The 22,500-nt window shown below is 35.7% G+C and overlaps 1 protein-coding gene across 1 annotated transcript; it reads left to right on the top strand.

Annotated features, from left to right (window-relative positions):
* Positions 1-206: 206 nt before the first annotated feature.
* Positions 207-706, top strand: LOC120126132 (lysine-rich arabinogalactan protein 19-like). The gene is made up of 2 exons (XM_039144412.1): positions 207-357; positions 495-706. Exons 1-2 carry the CDS (start codon positions 207-209, stop codon positions 704-706), a joined length of 363 nt encoding a protein of 120 aa, XP_039000343.1.
* The last annotated feature ends 21,794 nt before the right edge of the window (positions 707-22,500 follow it).

The following is a 22,500-nucleotide window of genomic DNA, read 5'->3' on the forward strand; positions in this document are numbered from 1 at the left end:
ACAACTCCCCGCATGAAGGTTTGGAGCGGGGAGCAAAATCTATTGTCACAACTAGAATAACCACCATGGTTACGCACACATGAGAAATATGTGAGAAGATAGGGCGCCTAGAGGATCACATGGAGATCTATTTCGAGTATGTCAAGGAAAGGGACGCGTAACTCAACGCCTTCTTCAAGGAGTTGCTCCCAAATACAACCGCCAATATGTCGTCGTTCCCTAGTGTCATCCTCAAATATAATATTGATGGCAGCACATTCCATGCCTCAACATCAAATGTCCCTCCAGAGGTTCCCCCAGGAGTACCCACAGATATGCCACCACTGGCAACCCATGTCTCACCCGTACCAGAGGAAGGCTAAGGCGACAGAGAAGAGTTCCTCAGCTCCTCATCTTTCTCAACCTCTGACAACAGTCAAGATACCCCACGCAACTTATTCTCTGATGAAGACTTCACTCCAGTACCAAAGCAACCTGATCATGGTCATATTCAGTCCCCTGTCCGTCAAGCAACGCAGTCCCAATAGCAGCTCAAATTCCAGCACCAGTCTCTGCCCAACCGACTCCTACTGCTGAGCAACCAACTCCAGCACAAGCCTCGACCAGCAAGAAGCACTACAACCGAATGGCAGGCCGTATACTTCAGTCGTCTCCCTCGACGATAGCAGCAGTAGACTCGGGATCCGAGAGTCCCTCTCCTCAATGACGCCGAACAAGGGCGTCCAGTCAAGCCACCCCACCACAATAAGTTTCCACTTTAGTTTTTTTTATTTTTTATTTTCATATAGTATCATGTAGTTTTAGTTCTCATGCATTGAGGACATTGCATCCCTCAAGTTTGGTAGAGGTATTGTGCCATATTTTGCCATACTTTGTTAAAAAGAAATTGATGATAATTGGTTGAAAATTTTAGCTGTCATGACATAAGCAGGTTAAGATTATTGTTAGGAATGAATTAGGGATACCCAATGATGAAAGCATAATTTGATTGCCTAGGCCAAAAATATTATAAGACTGTCTAAAGAAGAGAAACAACCCTAGGCCTGATTCTTTAAAATTTACAAGCACAATTGTAGGTTGTCCTTGCTTAAGGTAATCTGTAAAATTTTTGGGAAAGAACTTTCTGCTTGTCGAGACTTTAAAAATATTTTAAGGGTAAAGTGAAACTAATTAGTGCTTAGAACTTGAAAAATAAAAAGGGACACTCTACTATGCAAAGGCATAAATAGAAAAACTCCATAAGAAATTAAGAGTTGCCAAGGCATATAAGTGAATGAAAGTAGACACAGGATGACTCTGCTCGACTAGCTTGGGGTGGAAGGTATGCTCCCTCTCACCTAGAGTGTGGAACGATAGGTGTGATGAGCTGACTCCCCTATAAAAAAATAGAGAAATAAAAAGTTGATAAATAACTAGGAGTATAAACTAAGCCTGACAAATAATTTGATGCCTTGACAATTCAGAAGTGCTTACTTTAAATTTTCTAATTACCTTTATGCATAGACTGGTTACAATCACGCACACACAATAGCAAGGAATTCTGACTAGGGAAGAGACTTGACTGATATGACTGTCGAACATGTTGAGGCCAACTATTTTTTGCTGAGGGCTGAAATCTCAAACCATATGATTTTCTTAACACTGCTTTGCCATGACAATTTTAATTTTCTTCTAGCTATTGTACATTGCTTGAGGACAAGCAATAGCTTAAGTTTGGGGGTGTGATAACTTCGTAAAAAGACTCAATTTCTAGTATTCTCACTTAAATTATTGCTCGTCTAAACAAAGTATGCACATAATTTTAGTTAAATTTAGTTGCTTATAGGTTATGTTAGCTTGTGGTGGATAAATTTTGCTTAGGCAAAATTTATTTGGTTTGACTAATGCTGCTGAGGAGAAAGGTTTATCTGAAGAAGTCTGAAGCGGATATGACAAAATCGCCTATGTCACATGCCAGCTGGATGACCTACTTCATGTGCAAGCAAGCCTTAATTATTCTGACAGCTGTCATCCATCTTTATTTTTTAAATCTCGGCATATAACAACGACTATTTAAGGAATCTCCAAAGCATGTTAAGCCTTAGGAGATTCTTCTCTATAAATAACCAGCCGTAGCTGCCAAAAGAAGGAGGCAAGGAAGAAGAGATAAGAGTTTTACTTAAGGCTTGAGCAAACAACTACATTGCTTTCTCACCGGTTACCAACCAAACTTCCTTGGTGTCCTCTATAGCCAGGCTGTAGTAGAGCGGTGATCAGGTCTAGAGAGGCTGATCACCAAGGTAGGCGCGGTGCTGATCAGAATTATTGCGACAGAGCCCCTGGTTTTAGGAGTCATTCTTCCTTTGTTCTTAATATTTTTTATATATTTGGGGTTGTATTAAATGATGATAGTTGGATAACTTTTTTATAGCACCATGACTGTCTTACTTGGTGTTAAACTTTGTTTTGCCTAAACAATTACTTTATATTTTATGAATGATGAATTATGTTTTTGCTCATGACTGTTTTGTTCATTGTTTGAATATTTTACTGTGACACTGTAAGAGCATCGAGAGATCGCCTGGGTTTTGGTAAACCATGTCTTAGCAATTTAAGAGCATCGAGAGATAGCCTTTTGTCTAGATAGTGATTCTTATATTTTAGAAAATTAAGATAGATCTACGTGAACAATCGAATGAATTCGGGATGGTGAAGTTCTAACTTGTTTACCTTAGAGATAAGGAGCGAGTTTCAATCGACTAGAAGGGATAGATGCTAGATTAGGATAGACAACGCCTATAGTTCACGTTGAGAGGTATTTCTACAACAGTAGTCTAACAAACCAAGGGTTGTAATTAATAGTGAGGAGTATTGCCATAGCAACCGTCTAAGAATACCTAGTAATCTTGTCGGGCAGCTTAAGCAAGTCATAATAATTCATTCTAGACTTAGAATAGTTATTGTCAATACAAAAATTTAGCATAAGTGTTCTGTGATAAGTCTGAATATATGAGGTTGTTTACATTATATTTAAATCAACACTTGTTTTATTTTATTCCAACATTCTACATATTTATTTTGCCTCGACCAAACTGTTCTGTAATCATTATATCACTTCTTTTTTTTATTAATATTAGTTCTTAAGTTGACAACCTAGTAGGAATTAGTTTGTGACACTAGTTCTAGTTGTGGTGAAGATAAATTTCTCTACCAATCCCTGTGGAGATGATAACTAACTTACCCTATATTGCTTGATTCGATTGTGTATACTTGCACATAATTGCTTGCCTTAGAATATACATTTACAAGCGATCAAGGATTAGAGGTTAGTTGGCATGCCAATAGTAAAGGGTTTTATATGGTCCTTCGGGACAATTATGTGGTTCTTCGGGACAAATATCGGTGTAAAACTATGTGGAACTTTGGTGCAAACCTATGTGGTCCTAAGACAATTATGTTGCACTTCGGTGCAAATTACGAGCTGTGGTGACAGCATTAGTGCACAACCTCATAGTACTCAGATACCTAGAGTTCTCAGTAGTATACCTTGGGCACTTGAACAAAGACCTACAAAGTGTTATTATTCATTAGTATACCTTTGATAGGAAAATAAAGAAAGTTCTTTGCAAAATATTTTGAATAAAACAAATAAGATTTTTGTTAATAAGTTAGCACTATTTATATTACCTCACTAAGTCATCGACTTAGCGTGTGATTTTCTCACGCGTAGGTTTGAAGAAAGTAGAGGATTGAGTTGTGAAGGATAGCATATCACTAGAAGATCATATCAGAACAAATTAAATGTAGTTTTTGGGTAAATTTTGTACACCATTGGCATGTATTATACTTTTAATTTGAAATGCTCTAATCGATTTTTGTAAACTCTTACTTTTGGATATTTATGTAAATTATTAAGATTTTATATAAAATGATTTTCTATTTAGAATGGTTATATTTTCTTTATCTTTATTAGGACAACAAATTTTAAATTTATTCTATTTGTGAATTTTGTATGTTTTAAAAAGTCAAATATGACACCTCGAATTCTTATCTGGGTCGGGTACGGGTACGGGGTGTTAAAGAAGGTATCGATACCATTGATTTATAGAATGCATAAATGGTATCAATACAGTAATAGAGTATCGGTACCATAATACAGAAATATTGGTACTAAGAAGAAGGTATCAATACCATTAATTTACAGAATGACCAAATGGTATCGATACTGAAAGGGAGTATCGGTACCCTAGTATAGAAGTATCGATAACATGGTATGGGTACCGATACTATTGAGCCTAGAATTTAAACATATGCTTAAATTTGTTATAGAAATCTAAATAATAGTACTTGTGAGTATTATTAAAGTATAAATGTTAGGGAATATATTAGCATTTGGTATGGTATGTGCCTTTAATGGATGCTTGTGTAGATCATAACCAAGCTCCTGAATCTATCAAGATCAGCCAGACCTCATTACATTTTTAACGAGGATTATCAGGTGAGTGCATTTATTATGCTTATTTAAGAAAAATAAGTTTTGAAATGAGTTCAATTATAAGGTTTCAATTTAATATATGTTAATGGTATTTATTATATTTTCGATGTACTACATGAAATGCATAACGGTGCATTAAAGGCATGAAAGGATGCCATAAATAAAATGCATAACGGTGAATTAAAGGCATGAAATGATGCCATAAATGAAATGCATAACGGTGCATTAAAGGCATGAAAGGATGCAATAAAGGAAATGCATAACGGTGCATTAAAGGCCTAAAAGGATGCCATAAATGAAATTCATAATGGTGTATTAAAGGTATGAACGGATACCGTAAATGAAAATAATGAATAATTACCAAAGAATAATGAGAAAAATGTATGTAAAGAAAGGAATGCTGAACATACTTAGAATGTTGATGATGATAGTATGAAATAAATATGACTTAGATAATAGGGACTTATCTAATCCTTATGGATGATACGAATTATTTCGTAACCAAGGAATCATGATATACTTATGTTTACATTAATTTTTCTTTACAATATTATGTCTTACTAAGTAAATATTTAAAGTGTGTTGATTTTACGTGTAGGTGAAGGCAGAGAATAGACGAGTAAAGAGTGCAACAGTAGTATCAGCTATCATCAATTAAGGTTGACTCGTCAGTAACAATAGGACAATCTGGTTTATTTTAAAAAACTTTGTTGGCATGTAATTAAAGTATGAAAAAATACTCTAAATTTTACTTAATTATAACCTTGTAACATATTATAATTAATGTTTTATGGTATATAAAACCAATTTTATGTTTTCAGAAATTTGGAAACAAAATTTTTCAGGTTTTTAATTGAGAAAATATTTTAAAAGTGTTGTGACATATGTATCTCGTGTACGGAATGGTATACGAGAGATGGGTGTTACACCCCACACATATAACAGTTCCATCTTTAAAATATTTTGCCCTAGCATTTCGTGTCTTTCACATCTAAATTCTAAGACCTTTGCAGTAGTCATTTTTTCCTTCAAAGTGCTCTTTGTATGATGTTGAATGGTAGTGGAATGATATCTCTTTTCGTTCCTCTTTGTTGTGGCAACTTTTAATCATTTGGGTAAAAAACTCATCCCAATGAAAGTAGCCACTATCATGTATGACCTTGTTTTTTCCCTGGCTATTCAAGTAAGGAAGCAAAATAACACTAGCGAGAAAATTGACAATGTCAGCATACCATAAAATTGTCGCGGAAAATAATAATTTCTCGTTAGGGAATTTTTTCTTATTCTTCATTTCATTCCTTAATTCTTTCAGAATTTCTAGCGTAGACAGATGGGCAGTTACTTGGGGTTTAGGATGAGTAAATTCAATAGAATCCAAAGGTTCAAATTTCATACCTGGTCTAGCTATGGGTAAGCTAGACCAACTCATCTCCTTCAGAATATCCTCGAGCTCCTCTTTATATTCTTCATCAAGCTTCAAGTGATTATCAGTGCATAAAAATTTGTTAAGCCAAAATTCTGCACCTTTCCTTTTGTTATCAACTTCTGCTGATGGGGGCTTTTTTTTGTCGTGGAAAAAATTTTCTTATCTTCATTGGTTATACTCTTTGAACCCTCATCCTTTTTTTCCATCGAATGTGAATCTTCTTGCATCTTTATATCTTCGTTCACAATCTCATGATTGGGCTCTCCGAGTGCCTCCCTCCCCTAAATTTAGCATCTTTGTAGATTTTGGTGTCGTTCCTTAAGGTGAATGTACCACAATGCTCCCTATATTGAGCCTTAGTGACTTTAGTATCACTAGGTAGACTACCCTGTGAGCACGAATGTAATGTCATGGCAATTTGGCCAACCTGACCCTCCAAAGTCCTCAAAGATGAATTTTGGCTTTGAAACGAAACTCCTTGACTGTGTAATAAGGATCCTTGGTTTTTTATAAATGTAGCATGGTCTTACAACATGATCTCTGTGGTTGCTATAAAATCTTGAATTGTGGCCTCCAAAGAGCTTGTTGAAATTCTGCTACCTAGCGAGCTGACTAGCATTGCTAGTTCCTTGATTTCCCCTAGAGAAATTTGGATGTTGACATCATCCAAGAGTGTAGGTGTTAGAATAGGGGTTGTTATTACCTCGATTTTAGTTCCCTACATAGTTGATGGACTCCTTATTAGTCGGGCACTCACTCTCTTGGTGAGTTTCATGGCATAATAGACATGTTGAGTTGGTTGTCTTCACTTCTTTCATCTCACTTGATCATTGCAAACTCTTTAACATATTTGTGATGGCAGAAAGATGGGCGCACACGGAATCTGTAGTATCCAACTCAAATGTCCAAGGCTTAGATGTCCCAGGCATTTTTTGCCCGGCTCTAAGCCTTGGAGATGAAAACTGATCATTGTTGGCAATCCTATCTAGGATGTCAAATGCCTCTACAGGTGATTTATCAATCAATATCCCATTTTCCGAGGCATCTAGCATCATCTTCGTAGGTGCATTGACTCCATTGTAGAACATCACGACATGAGTCCAGTTGTGGAATCCATGATTGGTGCACTTGTGAAGAAAACTTTTGTATCGGTCCCAACACTCATACATAGACTCTTCAACGCCTTGGCAAAAAGATGCTACGACATTCCTAATATGGTTATTCATATTAGATGGATTATGCCATAGTAAAAAAAAATTGCACAAGTCTACCCAAGACCTTATCAAGCCGGAAGGTACTCCATTAAGCCATGCCCTGGCGTGATTTTTCAAAGAATATGAAAATAACTTTAATTTTAGCATATCTTCATGCACACCTTGTTGTCTAAAGGAGTCACAAACCTCCAAAAATGGTCGAACATATTGCCTTGCATCCTCATGAATAACACCACCAAACTGTCCAATCAAGTCCAACATATCGAACATAACTGGTTTGAGCTCGAAATAAAATGTCTGAATCTTGGGAGCTATAATTCCAACACTCGGAATTGTCTCGACATTCGGATATTTATCTGAACCAATATATTGATTTCCCATTTCATACATGTTTGCTTGAGCATGTAAAATAAAAACCTGAAAAAGACAAGGAAAATAACAAGTAAAACTATACAAAAAAATGAACAAGTAAAATAAAAATGCTATGACAAAACTAATTAACTTTCAGATGCCAATCCCCGGCAACAGCGTCAAAAACTTGTCTACGATTTGTGACTACTAAATATGGTCGCAAAATATGTGCAAGTATACACAATCGAACAAGTAATACAGTGATGAGTGAGTATCATATCCACAGGGACTGGAGGAAATTTATAAGTTCAATCAAAGCAATTATCTACTTTACCTAAATATAGTTAGTGCAGTGGTATGTAAAAATGAGAATAATGTGGCAAATGAAATAAATATTGGTGGGAATGGAATGATGGTGTGATATAAGAGCAAATATAGATGTCGAGGCAAAATGGATGAGAATGTCTTGACAAAAATAAATTGAGTGTAGAGAAATCAATTGAAAATGTAAAGGCAAAACGAAATGTAAACAATGGATTTGATTAAAATGACTTTAGAATCATCACACAACATCTACTATAGGAATGAATGATAGAAGTCACTTAGGAAACTTAAGCTTATTTTATAAGAATGATTTACTTCTATGCCTTATGTCACACCCCAATATGGGGTTAGATTATTTTCAGTTTAAAATGTGTGACATGTTATAAGTTGATTGGAAAAATAATTGTGTTATTATACTATTATTATTAAACAAATAGATGGCCATTCGTTTAGAGATATATTTTTATTAAGGATATTGCATTGCCACTATAGAATTCATTGTTTTCCAGCTAAGAGGAATTATATTTTATTCCCAACTTGTTTGTTTGCTGAGAAAACAAATACCACAGCTTCCTTTGGTTTTATCGCCATTTCTATCTGATTTCTTCATCTAGCTTACATCTTGATTTTGAATCAAGGACTGGGTTGACTTCATTTCTCAGCTAATTCACTACAAGTGGATCACAAGGATTGGTATCACTGTAATGATATGGAGGATCTTGTCATCGAATCAGGCTTGAGTTTTGAAACATCAAACCGGTCACCAGCTCGATGATTTTGGCAGATTCGAGCAGCTCGATGACATATTCTTGGCTTTTTTAGTGGAAGATACGACTTGGGGTGAATATCTTCACAGATCATTTTTCTCTTCTCCTGGATTCGAGTGCGAGACCATGGCAGCTGACTATTTTCTACAAGATGTCGTTCATCTCTGACCGATCTCGTTTCCGACGATTGGTAGCTGCCATGGACCGGGAGCTTGCTTTCACTTAATTTACTTCCATTTCTAGATGAGTTCAAAACTCGAACCATGAAAACAAAATAGCAAGGAATTGATACAAGTTTGGCTAAAAGGGTCTTGCGTGAACATGTTCATGAATCTCTTGGAGTGCTCAATGAGGATTTACTATTTGCCTTAATAAATGAGATTGAAATGTGGGGGAAATGGGGTTATGATTCCAGGAAAATCACGTGGGTGGTTGATAAGGAAAAGGAAGATGGACAAACCACAATTTTAATCCTCCATTTTTGGTAAAGTTCTTAACTTGTACTCTAGTTATGATGTAGTCTTGATCAAGCCATGATAATTTAAGTTAATTCAAGTTAGTCCCTAATTTTAGTAATTAGATATTATATTGGCTCCACAAGTTTTTAGATTGACTAATTGGGTTCTAAAATTATTATTATTTAGATTCTAATAAATTATTTTTATGGCAGGGAATTATCTGGAATCGAGTTCGTATATTTGATGGTCCGAGTACGTGAGAGAAAAATTGGAAGCTCGAAATCAAATATAATGAGTTCAAATTCGAGAAAAATAAGGTTCAGGCAGCGTATTTGATTATACCAGAAAAAGGCATATTTTGGATTCTCTTCGATGTCCTGGGCCCGAATCCGAAGTTCGTTTTGCCAAATTCAAATCCAGTAAGCTGTTTTTCACTGATTAATCACCCAATTCGATCTGTTTTTTTTTTTTGGAATTAAGCTCCGTTTTGATGTAATTTATGTTGATATGCATCTGAGGAATTATTGGAAGATGATTTCAAGCTCGAGGTGTTCGAATGGAATTTATTGGTCAATCAGTATTGCACGAAAATCTAGGTAATACTTTACTACCTCTTTATGCTTTCTGGAACATGTGAATATTGGTAAATGCATGATTAAGATAATGCTGGTCTCATTTGTGTAGTCAATTAGTTTCTACACTCGATCTGAATACGGTAAAAGGGTTCAGTAATTGATTAAGGTTTAGATGATTTTTATAAGAAAATAAGGGATTGTTAGAATTAAATTACAAGTTCTGTGCTTAGTGATAAAGAAATCAACATGGATTTGTAACTTATAGTTTATTTCATCAAAGGTTAAATGTTAAAGGTACTTGGATGGGAAATTATGATAATACTCCGATAGGGTAAAATTACAAAAATACCCTTAAGTTGTCAGATGTCAAGAATTGTCCCGGGAAATTGATTAATAACTCTGGAAGGATATATTGATATGATAAAACTACATATGTGCTTAAGAAATGCTAGATTTTGCTTACGAAATACGAATAACCGGTTTTTAACCCTTAGAGGGTTTGTGCAAGATATTAGAATCCTATTAAGGAATCATTTCAAGATAAGAGAATGTCCGGGAAAGCAATTGATCATAGGATCTCTAAATTATAATTATTTTCGTTAAGAGCTAATATTGAAATTATATGGTTAAGAAATTACGAAAATGCCCTTGAGAGATAAAATAGTCTGAATTGACCCTGAATGAGAGAGTACTTTGAGGATTTGTACTTAACTCGATTAAGTACGAATTTAATTGTTAAGATCCTATCTTTGTACAGAAAATTTTATTATATTTCGTTTGTAGAATCTGAGAAGACACTTGACCTGAAAATATTCGAATAATGAGTAAATACTTGAAGAGTAATTTATCGGAGGTATTTTGCTGTCAGAATTGTTTGGAATGACTGAAGTAAATGATAAGATTGAATTAAATAATAAGATCGGATGGAAGGAAATGATTGAAATATTCTAGAATTATAAAATGACCAAAATACCCCTAGAATGGAAATGACTCAAGAATGTCACCAAGCTCAGGAATGAATGGATATACTCAAGCTTTGAAATGAATATAAAAAACGTTGAGCACCACAATGACCAAAATGCCCTTATGACCTAGAATAAGCAGATGTCTTGGATTAATTAAGAAATCCAAATAAACATGGATGTTGTGCTACCATTAAAAGTTGTGGAACGCAACTTAAGTGATCAACCAACGTTAGTGCTATATCATTACCTGAATGATATAAGTACTACTTGAATGCTTGTTCATCTTCTCAAATTTGGATCGATGATAATTCTGGAAGTACTTGGCTCAGCTCAACTCTAGAGCGCATATAGTACTAATAAGTGGGTATTCGTGAGTCAAATCTACCACGAATACTAGAATGACTTTTTTTATATGAATAAATTGAACTGAAATGAAGTACAACGTGTATTTAAAATTCAGAAACGTCTGAATTATTCTGGAAAACTTTAAAGTAATCGGGATAGACTTGCTTACTAAACGAACTAAGTAACATCAATGACTGAGGATTGAATAGGTGATTGGATGAGTTTGGAAACACTGTTGAACTTACATGATGAATTGTCCTTATGGGTTATGATCCATGGATCAAGTACGTCTGTATTTCCTGATATTGTTGAAACGTGGAAATGTAATAAAGACCGTTAGAAGATTTATTCATTGATGATTATGAGGATGATCTATGGATCTGCATTATGGTATTAAAGAGTGAATACACTGGAAGGATAATGAATTGACTTGTTGACATGCATGAGTTTGGGAGTTGTGTAACTTGAGTTGTTTGATAATATGATCGATAGTCGTAGATTGTAAATGACTTGAATCTTCGATTCTATATTTTCATCTAAAATCACTTCGGTCATGTTGGAAAACGCAAGTAACGCAGAAGAAAAAGATTCTGAATACCTCATTTGGTTCAATTGGGCTGAAATCCTATGAATTTATAGTATATTCCTGAATACCCCTGATTGTTTGGGTAATGGAATCACTCGCAGTAAATCTGAATTTAGAATTATTCTGTATAAAGGTTCCTGAACGTTTTCCTGATGCATATAGAAACTTAGTGGAATTCTAAAAGTATCAATCTGAAATGTCTGATAAGATTGGTTAGAAATCGATTCTCTTCGATAAGATCTTATTATTGGAATCCGATCAAATTGCACGAGCTTCATGTTATCCTTACCGATAATTACAAAATGCCTCTGAAAATACTTGGATCCTCTAGTGTGTTCCCTAATTATTACTGAATTGTTTTATTGTTTTAATATGAGGTACACTGAGTTCTTTGGTTACTGTTTTATTGATGCACCAATTTAATGTGATGATTTATGGAATTTGTGTCACGGTGCAATTGAACTTTTGGATTGAACTACAATAGTATAGCTCTGATCAAGCTAATAAATAGAATGGGCCTAATATGACTCTTGGGGCCCCAAGATACATTAGGTTGGCTTCCCTTGATATGTGCTTAGGGTAAGCTATATGGACTTGGACTTACGGGCTTAAGGATACAAGCTCTAAAGCTTATCCTTAGGTTGGCTTTCTTTTTGTTGTGTGCTTAGAGTAAGCTATATGGAAAATAGTTTTGGAAATTACTGATGGTGTACAAGAAAAGAGTTTAAACTATGATTTTCAAAAGTGAAACTTCATTATGATTTTATGATGATTTATTGAACTATTACTCGTTTATTGTACCTACTATGATTTTATCGTACTGTTGGAACACACTAGACATCCTATTCGATCTCATGAAAACATGATACTGTGAATGCTTCCTATGAACTATGATCTTCATGGTTTCTACTCGTTGAACTACTAATGGAATCCCATATTTTCTTGCAAACTGGTATACATTTGATTCAATAAGGAAATTATGGCTTCACATTTATCTGCATGTTCTTTAGCATCACTTGGTAGTTCTGTATTACTGAGCTTTCTGAAGCTCACTCTATTACTCAACATTGCAGGTTAAAAGAATTGTACCAGTACAGCTATCGACAACAGTAAGGGAGTTCTTCCGGCATTGTTTTCAGAGTATGATACATGTGATTAGGGTGCATGTAATTGTATTTTGATTTATATACGAGTCTGGAAATCTGTTTTATTTCTTCATACTGATAAATCATTTTATAAGTTACATATTTTAATAAAAGTTTTAAATTTTCTGCCATTTTTACAGTGGGTCGCTCTGGTGGCCCTAATGTGACACCCCAGATCAGATCGGGCTATCTGTATCGGTCTGAGGGGGTTACACCTTACCTTCCCTATAGAGTTTACAAAAGGTTCCCTATACTATCTCTAGTGAAGGGACTCGACAGGTTGAGGATTTATTGGAAATACCTCTCGGCATTAGCAGGTGCAGTGATCCTATTGGTTCAGATCAATAGAATATGTTATGGAAATACCACTCAGCATCAGCACTAGATCTAACCTCTCGACTAAACACTACTCCTTTTTTTCGATTGAAATCCTAGCCCAAATAAGGCTAGTTCATGATGGGGTTTGAATATCACAAGCAACAATGCATAAAGTTCTTTTTATCCATATAACCCAAATATAATAAGTGATACAAACAACAAAGGGATGGAGGAAAAGCCTTTGACGTGCACTGTCGGATCTCCTCTTGGCCACCATGAATTGTCCTAGCTCGCTAACTCCTCTCAGACGCCTAGCTCGCCACTCCTTCTAGCTTGTTAATGAAGGAATACCACGGCAAAAATGATTGACGAGAAAAAGGAAAGATATTTTCTCTTTTTGAATTTAAGCTCAAACAGGGTGTAAAGGAAGGTCCTTTAATCTGGTGGCTTCATCTCCTATTTATTGTGGGGAACCAACCTAGGAATTCGTATCAAAATTCCTTGGATACCCCGAGCTGGTTTCCTTCACATGAGGGGCCCTACAAAGGTGGAAATTTTCCCCTCCTGGGAAGCTAGCAGTGGTCATCCTGGGAGACTTGCAACTGGGTGTACGTGTAAATAGGATCAACCGACCCAGATGGCAGATGTTACCTCCTAGGTTATGGCAGCTAAAGGCACCTGAAGAGAGGGACATCTGACTCTTAAAAATATATTCCTTTATCTTTTTCGATTCCAAAATGTCATTTGAGTTGGCATTTACACTCTTCTCAGTATTCCCAGCATGTCACGACAATTCTCTTAGCTTATCCTTGCTCCCAAATCCTAAACATCATCAGAAAAAACACCTTCCCCATAATGCAACACCGTTTACAAAATAAAATGCCACGACAAAATATATTTCCACCACATTCAACTATATGCTCTTAAATGCATCTATATGATCCTATATGAGCTTTTAGACAATCAATAATTTAAATGAAAAGGCCCTAAATATGGCCTTTTATGGAGTTTATTATTATTACTATTTCCAGTTATAATCTCGCTCGTTCTCTCATTTAGAATGTTAAGTGAGGGTTAATAAATTTGTTACTACTAATCATTTGTACTGATCTGGTTATACGCTACTTAAGGGTATTTTAGTCATTCTCTGACTCTAAAGAAATCTCTACGTATTTCGAGACTTCATGATAATTATTGTGTTTACTGTTTATGGTTCTGGCTAGCCCGATGTCTGACTCGGGTTTATTTTTGGGTAGCGATACTTTATTCTCTAATACTAGGCTTTCCCTCAATTTGCCCTTAAACTAAAGGAGTAGTTGTACGTCCAACACTCTCATTCGTTCTCACGGTTTACGACATTACTGTCCCACGATCTAATTTTTTTGTCATACTTCTTATCGGTACACCCTGTGCACTGATTCTCTATCCATAAATATCTATTATGTACTCAGCTGAATATGCTTGGACGCGTTACGCTTACTAAGGTTACACTGGTTGTAACCCTCTTCTATGAGTGTCTCTAGCCACCTTTGGCCATTTACATCCATCACGAACTAAATCTTGCCTTTACTGACCATCCTTAGCTCTTACGGACCTTAACCATGTCAAATCTGACCATACAAGGTGGGTAATATATATAATCTAGCACTATATTGATACCCTAGGGTCAAATATCAAACTGCTATGAGTATCAGCTCCAAAAATACATTTTGTTGTGAAAATGAGGCCACCGTATTGTTACTGCTACCCTGAGTATCGATACTACAAGGATAGTATCGATACTCACCCTGGAAGTATCGATACTCCCCTTTGAAAATCCTTAATTTATCCATAATTCAACCAGTATCGGTACTGTTCATCTCAGTATCAATATTCGAACCCTAAAATTGATATTTTATACTAAAAACACTCAAAATCATCTTAAATGACTTGGGTTAGTTTCTAATCTTTTCTAAATTATTCGTAAGTTGTTTAGAGTCTTAACAACACATGATTAACAATTAAAATATGGTTTGATCATGAAATCAAAGGTAATCCCTAAATATTCTCAAATATCCAAATCCTAGCAATTTATTGAAATTTATGGAAACTTAATACTCTAAAGGATTAGAAATACACAACATTGCTGATTGAATCTCTAAATAAAGCCCTTTTAGGTAGTAATCATCTTCCACCATGGCTTGGATGAAAACCCATCATTTTTTTAGCTTAAGAGCTTGAGAAGGAATAAGAAAGAGAATGTAAAATGCGATTAAGAAAATGAAATAGGAGATATAAAAGCTCACATACTAAAAATGAGGTAATTACACTACTGGTCCCCTCTCATCTTCCTACTATGCAAAATTACTTTTCTTTCTTGATAATTGGGCCCAAGTCTAACCTAATTAAGCCTAACGGCTTGAATTACAATTTTTTGGGGTCTACTTACCTCTCGGGTAAACCTGAAACTACTAGCTTGAAATTTGAGGTGTTACATCTCGAGTGTAATGACCAGTCTTAGAGCAGAAGAAGGTGCAGTAATTCGACAGTCTCAATTGGCACATTGATCGATTCTTTCCCAATCTCAACATTTATTATAGTCAACTTTGTGACAATCTGGTCCACCATGCTAGACTGGTTTTGTATGATGCTATCCACAATAGATTTCTATTTTTTTCCGTTTCGCTTCCCAATCATGTTGCATCTTCAGTAAAGTGTATTGCATTTCCTCCTTCAGTTGTTTAAATTTTGCCTCTATTATTTTACCTCGAGTGTTATGATGGTGTTTCATTTTTTTCTTTCAGTATTTTCTGTCACACAATCTTCCATAAATTAAGTTTTATTATCCTTTTAAACATGAATGCACATTATGTATGATGAACTAACAATACATGAATGCTTATGCAAATGCTAAAATTCAATGCAAAAGACATTGATCCCCAATAATGAACATCATAGAATAACTTTCATTGGATTTAAAAGTTTCAACTATTAATACAGATAAGGCCTAGCCCTCATATTCAGTTCTACAATTTTGTTCATAAGCTAAGTTACCTTTCTTCCATAATCAGAGATAGGATTACTAGAATCTAAAATGACTTCTGCCTTCTCAGCCAGTTCCCTTGTGTAGCAAGCTACATCTCCCATCTGAGCTATTGTTTTTCCCATCATGCGTTCTTGCTCTGCAACTATCACTTGATAATATTATGAGGTGTTTTTCCATCCAACATTGATACTATTGATTTTTTTTCAGATCGGTGACTCGAATCCGACGTTGTTAGAATGCATCTTTTAGGCTCCTTATATGTTCTTGCAAGGCTTTGTTATTTTCATGAGAATGTGATAACTCTGTAAAAAGACTATATTTTAGGTCTTTTGCTTTAGGTTATTGTTTGTCTAAACCCCATTTTTATAGCATTTTAGTTACATTTATGACATATTTGCATGTGGTGGATAAGTTTTATTGAGGCTAACTTTATTTGGCTTAATTGATGCTGCTGAGGAGGAAGGTTGTTTGTTAGTTGTGTTGATGCATTAAATGAATAAAGAAGAATTCTTTTTCTGAGACAAATCAATTTGCTAGGGCTAGTGGAACATGAGAAGATGATTGTGAGGAACAGATTTTCTTGCCTAGGCAAGATATATCTTGCAAGTCTGAAGTAGTTTAACGAAACTGCTGACGTCACTTGCCCAACTTCAACCTCACGTGCAATCATTCCCTCATTAAGGAAATTGAGACCTCTTCCAGCTGCTATATTATTCATAAAATGCATATGACATAAAAGGTAAATACCCCATTATAACTCTTCATAAAGGGGAATCGAGGATATGAGAATATACCCAAGGCTTGGAGTAAGCGACTGTAGCACTTCACTTTTCAACTATCCCCCACTCAATCGTCCTTGGTGCCCTCCATAGCTAGGTTTTATTGGAGCAGTGGTCAGGCCCTCAAGAGAGGCTGGTCGCTGAAGCATGCATTGTATTGGTTAGAATATCATGATAGAGCTATATTTTTTGGAGTTTTCCTTCCTTTGTTCTTCATTTCCTTATCATTTTAAGGGATGTACATAAAGATTGAGTTTTGGATGATATTCACCACACCATAATCTATTCTATTTCCTGTTGGATGGTGCTTTGTTGATACTTTATTTGAACATTAATGAATGATGTAGTTTGTTTATGCTAAGTGTTGTTTTGTTCATTGTTTTAATATTTTTCCTTCACACTATAAGAGCTTTTGAGAGATTTCTTGGTGCCTCATCAAAACATACCTACTCTTTGTAAGAGCTTTTGAGAGATTGCCATTTTTCTAGGTGTTGTTCCCTGATATCGAGAGAGTTGGGTTAGATTTACATGAACAAGGGAACTAATCCATAATGATGAGGTTCTAATTTGCCTTAAATATAATGAGAGGGTTTTATTAGGCTAAAAAGGGTAAATACTTGAGTAAGATAGGCAAAAGGCTACAATTTAATCAGAGGGTTACTATCGCAGTAACATTTTGACAAACCAAGGGTTTAGTTCACGCCGAGTAGATATTGTCATAGCAAAAGACCTAGAACACTCTAGTAAATCATGTCGGGAAGCACAGGCAAATCATTCTGAATCATCTTAGACGTAGAATAATTTGTCACTGTAGCAAGTCCAACCCAAGTTCTTCGTTAGAAGTATGATTGTGTGAGGTTTTTCATATTATAATAAACTCAATATTTTTATTTGCTTTGACAACTTTTGTTTGTTACCTTTACATATTTTTATGGCCTTGACCAAACCTTTCTGCTCTCTGCACTTTATAATTTTTCTTACCTCGGCAATACTTTTCCATAAGTACATATCATTAGATAGTGGTCATTTTCCTTTTGTGAATATCATTTGACAATAATCATAGGACTAGTTAGTGACACCTAGTTCTAGTTTTTGCAAACATAAAAAATTCCATCAATCCCTGCGGAGACAATAACTCACTTACTACTATATTACTTGCATCTATTGTGTACACTTGAACAGATTTACTTGGCATAGCACACACATGTACAAGCGATCAAGTTTTTGACGCCATTGTCGAAGATTGGCAATTAGATGAATTTTGATAATATCTGCCATAGCAACTTTTATTTTCTTGTCACATTTTCTTTATTTATTTTAGTTTTACTTGTTTGTTTTCTTATTTTATTTTTTAAGTTTTTGTCATTGCATGACCAGGAGATCAGCTGACAGACCTTTAATAGCATTCAACCCTGAGATCGAGCAATTATTTAGACAAAAGTGATTTGCTCAGCGTGCTAGAGGCTATATGAATCGACTACAGTTTCAGGCTTATAACCTTATAAAAGATTAGGCAGATCCTGATGTCGCGGCAAATAATATTCCCCAAAATACTACAAGACCACGAGCTATACAAGATCACTTAAATTCTATTCTTGATGATCTCAACCCTGGAAACGTGGCACCGAAAATACAGGCAATACACTTTAAACTCAAATTGGTGATGTTCAACATGCTCAATTCTATCGGTCAGTTTGGTGGCTTGCCTAATAAAGATGCTAGACAACACGTACTTGCTTTTCTTGAAGTGTGTGACTTGTTTAGGCAAAAAGGTGTGCACGAAGACATGCTAAAATTAAAATTATTCCCCTACTCCTTACGCGACCGAGCAAGAGCTAGGTTAAGTGGAGTCCCATCCGACTCAATGGAATCTTGGGTTGACTTATGCAAAATTTTCCTGCTTTGATAAAACCCACCCAATATGCACACCCAACTCTGCCATGACATTTCAAGTTTTCTCCAAGGCGATATTGAATCTATGTATGAGTGATGGGACATATATAAAAGTTTGCTTCGCAAGTGCACCAACCACGAATTTCATGAATGGACTCAAGTTGTAATGTTTTATAATGGAGTCAATACAACTACTCGCATGATGTTGGATGCCTCGGAGAATGGCACTTTGCTTGACAAATCACCCAATGAAGCCTTTGATATCCTCGATCGGATAGCCAACAACGACTATCAATTCTTGTCTGTAAGGCTTGTAACGAATAGAAAAATATATATAGTGTATGATCTTGATGGTAAGGATTTAGTTTCTACCCAACTTTCAACCATAACTAACATGCTGAAAATTTTACAATGTTCCAATGAGGTGAGAAAAGTCAAGGCAACTAACTCAGCATGTATTCTTTGCTATTGTAACCATCATGAGAGTGAATGCCAAGAATACCCTGAATCCATCAATTTCATGGGAAATTTTAACAAAAGCAACAATAACTCGTACTCTAATACATAAAATCTTAGGTGGAGACAACATCCAAATTTCTCATGGGGTATCAAGGGAACAACAACAACTATACAGGCAATTGTAATAAGCCACAGTAAAACGTTTCTTAACATTCAAGTTTGCAACAACAATAGATGCCCTGGAAAAATAACAATAAAGGTAATGCATCTTTCTCAAATTCTAACTCCCTTGAAGCTTCACTGCATGAATATATGGTCTCGACAAAAGATTTCATGGCTTCAACAAAGACCTTGATACATGAACACTAATCGACAATCAAGAATCCAGGTGCTTTGTTACAAATCCAAGCTTCTCTATTACAAAGCCTTAGTTCATCATTGAGAGTGTTGCCATGGCACAATATTCTTACCCGCAAGGAAGCCTTCCAAGTTATACTGAGGTTACTAAGCCTCATGGAAAAGAGAAGTGCAGTGCACTTACACTTAGGAGTGTGAACCAAATTAGTCTTGATGATAAGTTTTAGGGAGAAGAAGCAAGACATTTCTTGCCAAGGCACTACACAGGAAGAACCAGAAGGTTAAGCTGAACTTGCTGAACAAAAAGATTTGTTTGAAGAGAAGGAAAAAGACGAGGGGTCAACAAGTCAACCTAATAAGGGCAGAAAATCTATTGACAAGGCAAAAGTTTTACCCCCACCTGCAGCAGATGAAATCAGATCTCCACCGCCTTTCCCTCAGCGATTGAAGAAGCATAATGACGAGATCCAGTTCAAAAAGTTTGTCGATGTCCTTGATAAGTTGTATATCAATGTTCCACTACTCAAAGCTATTGATCAAATTCCTTTTTATGCTAAATTCTTGAAGGATATTTTCACGAAGAAGAGAAAGGTGAAAAGAAAAGAAAATATTGCGATAGCAACGGGAAAGTTTTGCTATACCATGCCCCATCGATGATAAGTATATTAGGAGAGCCCTTTGTGAATGGGAGTTAAACGTAAACATGATGCCCAAGTCAATATTTTTGAAACTTGGAATGGGTAATGCTCTACCAACCACCTTGATTTTACAACTGGCTGACCGATCACATGTTTGTCCCGAGGGAAAATTGAAGATGTGATAGTTAAAGTGGACAAGTTCATCTTTCTAGTAGATTTCCTTATTTTAGACTATGAGACTGATGAAAATGCACCTATTATTCTTGGGCATCCCTTTTTAGCCACTAGGCGCATCTTAATAGATTGTGAGAAAGGGAGAGTTTACGATGAGGGTGGCTGATTAAAGTTCCACTATTAATGTCTTCAAAACTATCAAATATGTTGACGATTCTGAATGTCATTGTATTGGAGAAATGAAGCAACATGAAGAAGACGGGACATAAATTTCTGGCCAAGGCAAAATTTTACATCTAGATGAATATGATACTCTGTGCAATGATAACATTGCTCAGATACAAGAGTGTAAAATGTTTTGCCCCGACGATCTTTACGGCCAGAGAGAAACAATAATTTTAGCCCAGGCGAATTTTTTCAGAATGAGGTAGGCAAAAATATTTGACTAGGAAAAATTTTCCGATTGAAGTAACCGTAGGATTTAATGAATATAAAACAAATAAAAAGTTCGAGGATTATTCACTGGAGGTGGAATAGTATAGCTTACTTCAAGCTAGACCAGGTAAGAGATTCGAATACCTTGACTTCAATGAATTTGTTCCTCTAAAACCTTCGTTACAGCATGCACCTACTGTAGAACTTAAACCTTTGCCATCACATTTGAAATATGCTTATCTAGGTAGTGATGATACTTTACAAGTTATAATTTATGCTAGTCTAAACCCTGTACAAGAGGGTAGTTTGTTGAATGTTTTGTCACATCACAAAAAAGCTCCCAGGTGGAATATGGCAGACTTGAAAGGAATCAGTCCTACAATATGCATGCACAATATCCAACTAGACGAGTGTCATATCAATTCTATAGAACCCAAAGGAGACATAATCCTATAATGAAAAAAGTGGTGATGAAAGAAATCATCAAATGGCTTGATGTTGGGTTGATCTATCCCATATCCAATAGCTCTTGGGTCAGTTCGGTTCAATTCATGCCAAAGAAGGGTGGCGTGACCGTAGTAAAGAACGAGAATGATGAACTTTTGACTACATGAACTATCACAGGCTGGCGGATTTGTATGAATTATAGAAAGCTCAACAAAGCGACAAAGAAATACTATTTCCCCTTCCTTTCATTGATCAAATGTTTGATCAGTTAGTAGGCAAGGCATTTTACTATTTCCTTGATGAATATTCTGGGTATAATCAGATTGCCATAGCACCTGAAGATCAAGAGCAGACCAACTTCACATGCCCATATGGCACCTATTCCTTTCAAAGAATGTCGTTTGGACTGTGTAATGCCCCAAAAAATTTTCAAAGGTGCATGGTAGCCATTTTTCAGACATGGTGAATGATTTCTTGGAAATATTTATGGATGATTTTTTTGTCTCGGGTGATGACTTTGACCGATGTCGTGATAATTTATCTAAAGTGTTGAAGCAATGTGAAGAGACCAACCTTGTACTAAACTATGAGAAATTTCATTTTATGATAACAAAAGCAATTATGTTGGGACACAAAATTTCTCGCCAAGGCATCAAGGTTGATATAGACAAGGTGGAAGTAATTGAAAATCTGCCTCTACCCACAACTGTGAAGGGCATCAGGAGTTTCCTAGGGCATGAAGGATTCTACAGGCATTTCATCAAGGATTTTTTCAAAGATTTCAAAGCCTTTGTATCTTTTTCTTTAACGAAACCAACCATTCATTTTCAATGATGAATGCCTCAACTCATTCACTGATCTGAAGAAAAACCTTACCTCGGCAGTAATTGTTGTTCCACCTGACTTAGATCCCCTTTCGAGCTGATGTGTGACACCAGTGACTACACAGTAAGGGCAGTGCTATGGAAAAAAAGGTAAAATCTTCCATGTCATTTACTATGCTAGTCGTACCTTTAATGATGTAGAACTAAATTATACTTCCACTAAAAAAGTATTGCTTGTTGTGATATTCACCTTTGATAAATTTATAGCATACCTTATAGGAACTAAGGTCATTGTACATATAGATCACTCTGACATTAAGTACATAGTTAATAAAAAGGATGCCAATCATAGACTTATTATATGAATACTCTTACTGCAAGAATTTGATTTAGAGTTGAAAAATAGGAAGGGTACTGAAAACCAAGTAATGGATCATTTGTCTAGGCTAGAGAACATAAACATTTGTCATGACATGAAAGAAATTTAAGAGGATTTCCCCAACGAGAAAATATTATTTGTC

Source organism: Hibiscus syriacus, unplaced genomic scaffold (genome assembly GCF_006381635.1).
Source record: "Hibiscus syriacus cultivar Baekdansim isolate YM2019G1 unplaced genomic scaffold, ASM638163v2 tig00110450_pilon, whole genome shotgun sequence".
Lineage (NCBI taxonomy): Eukaryota > Viridiplantae > Streptophyta > Magnoliopsida > Malvales > Malvaceae > Hibiscus > Hibiscus syriacus.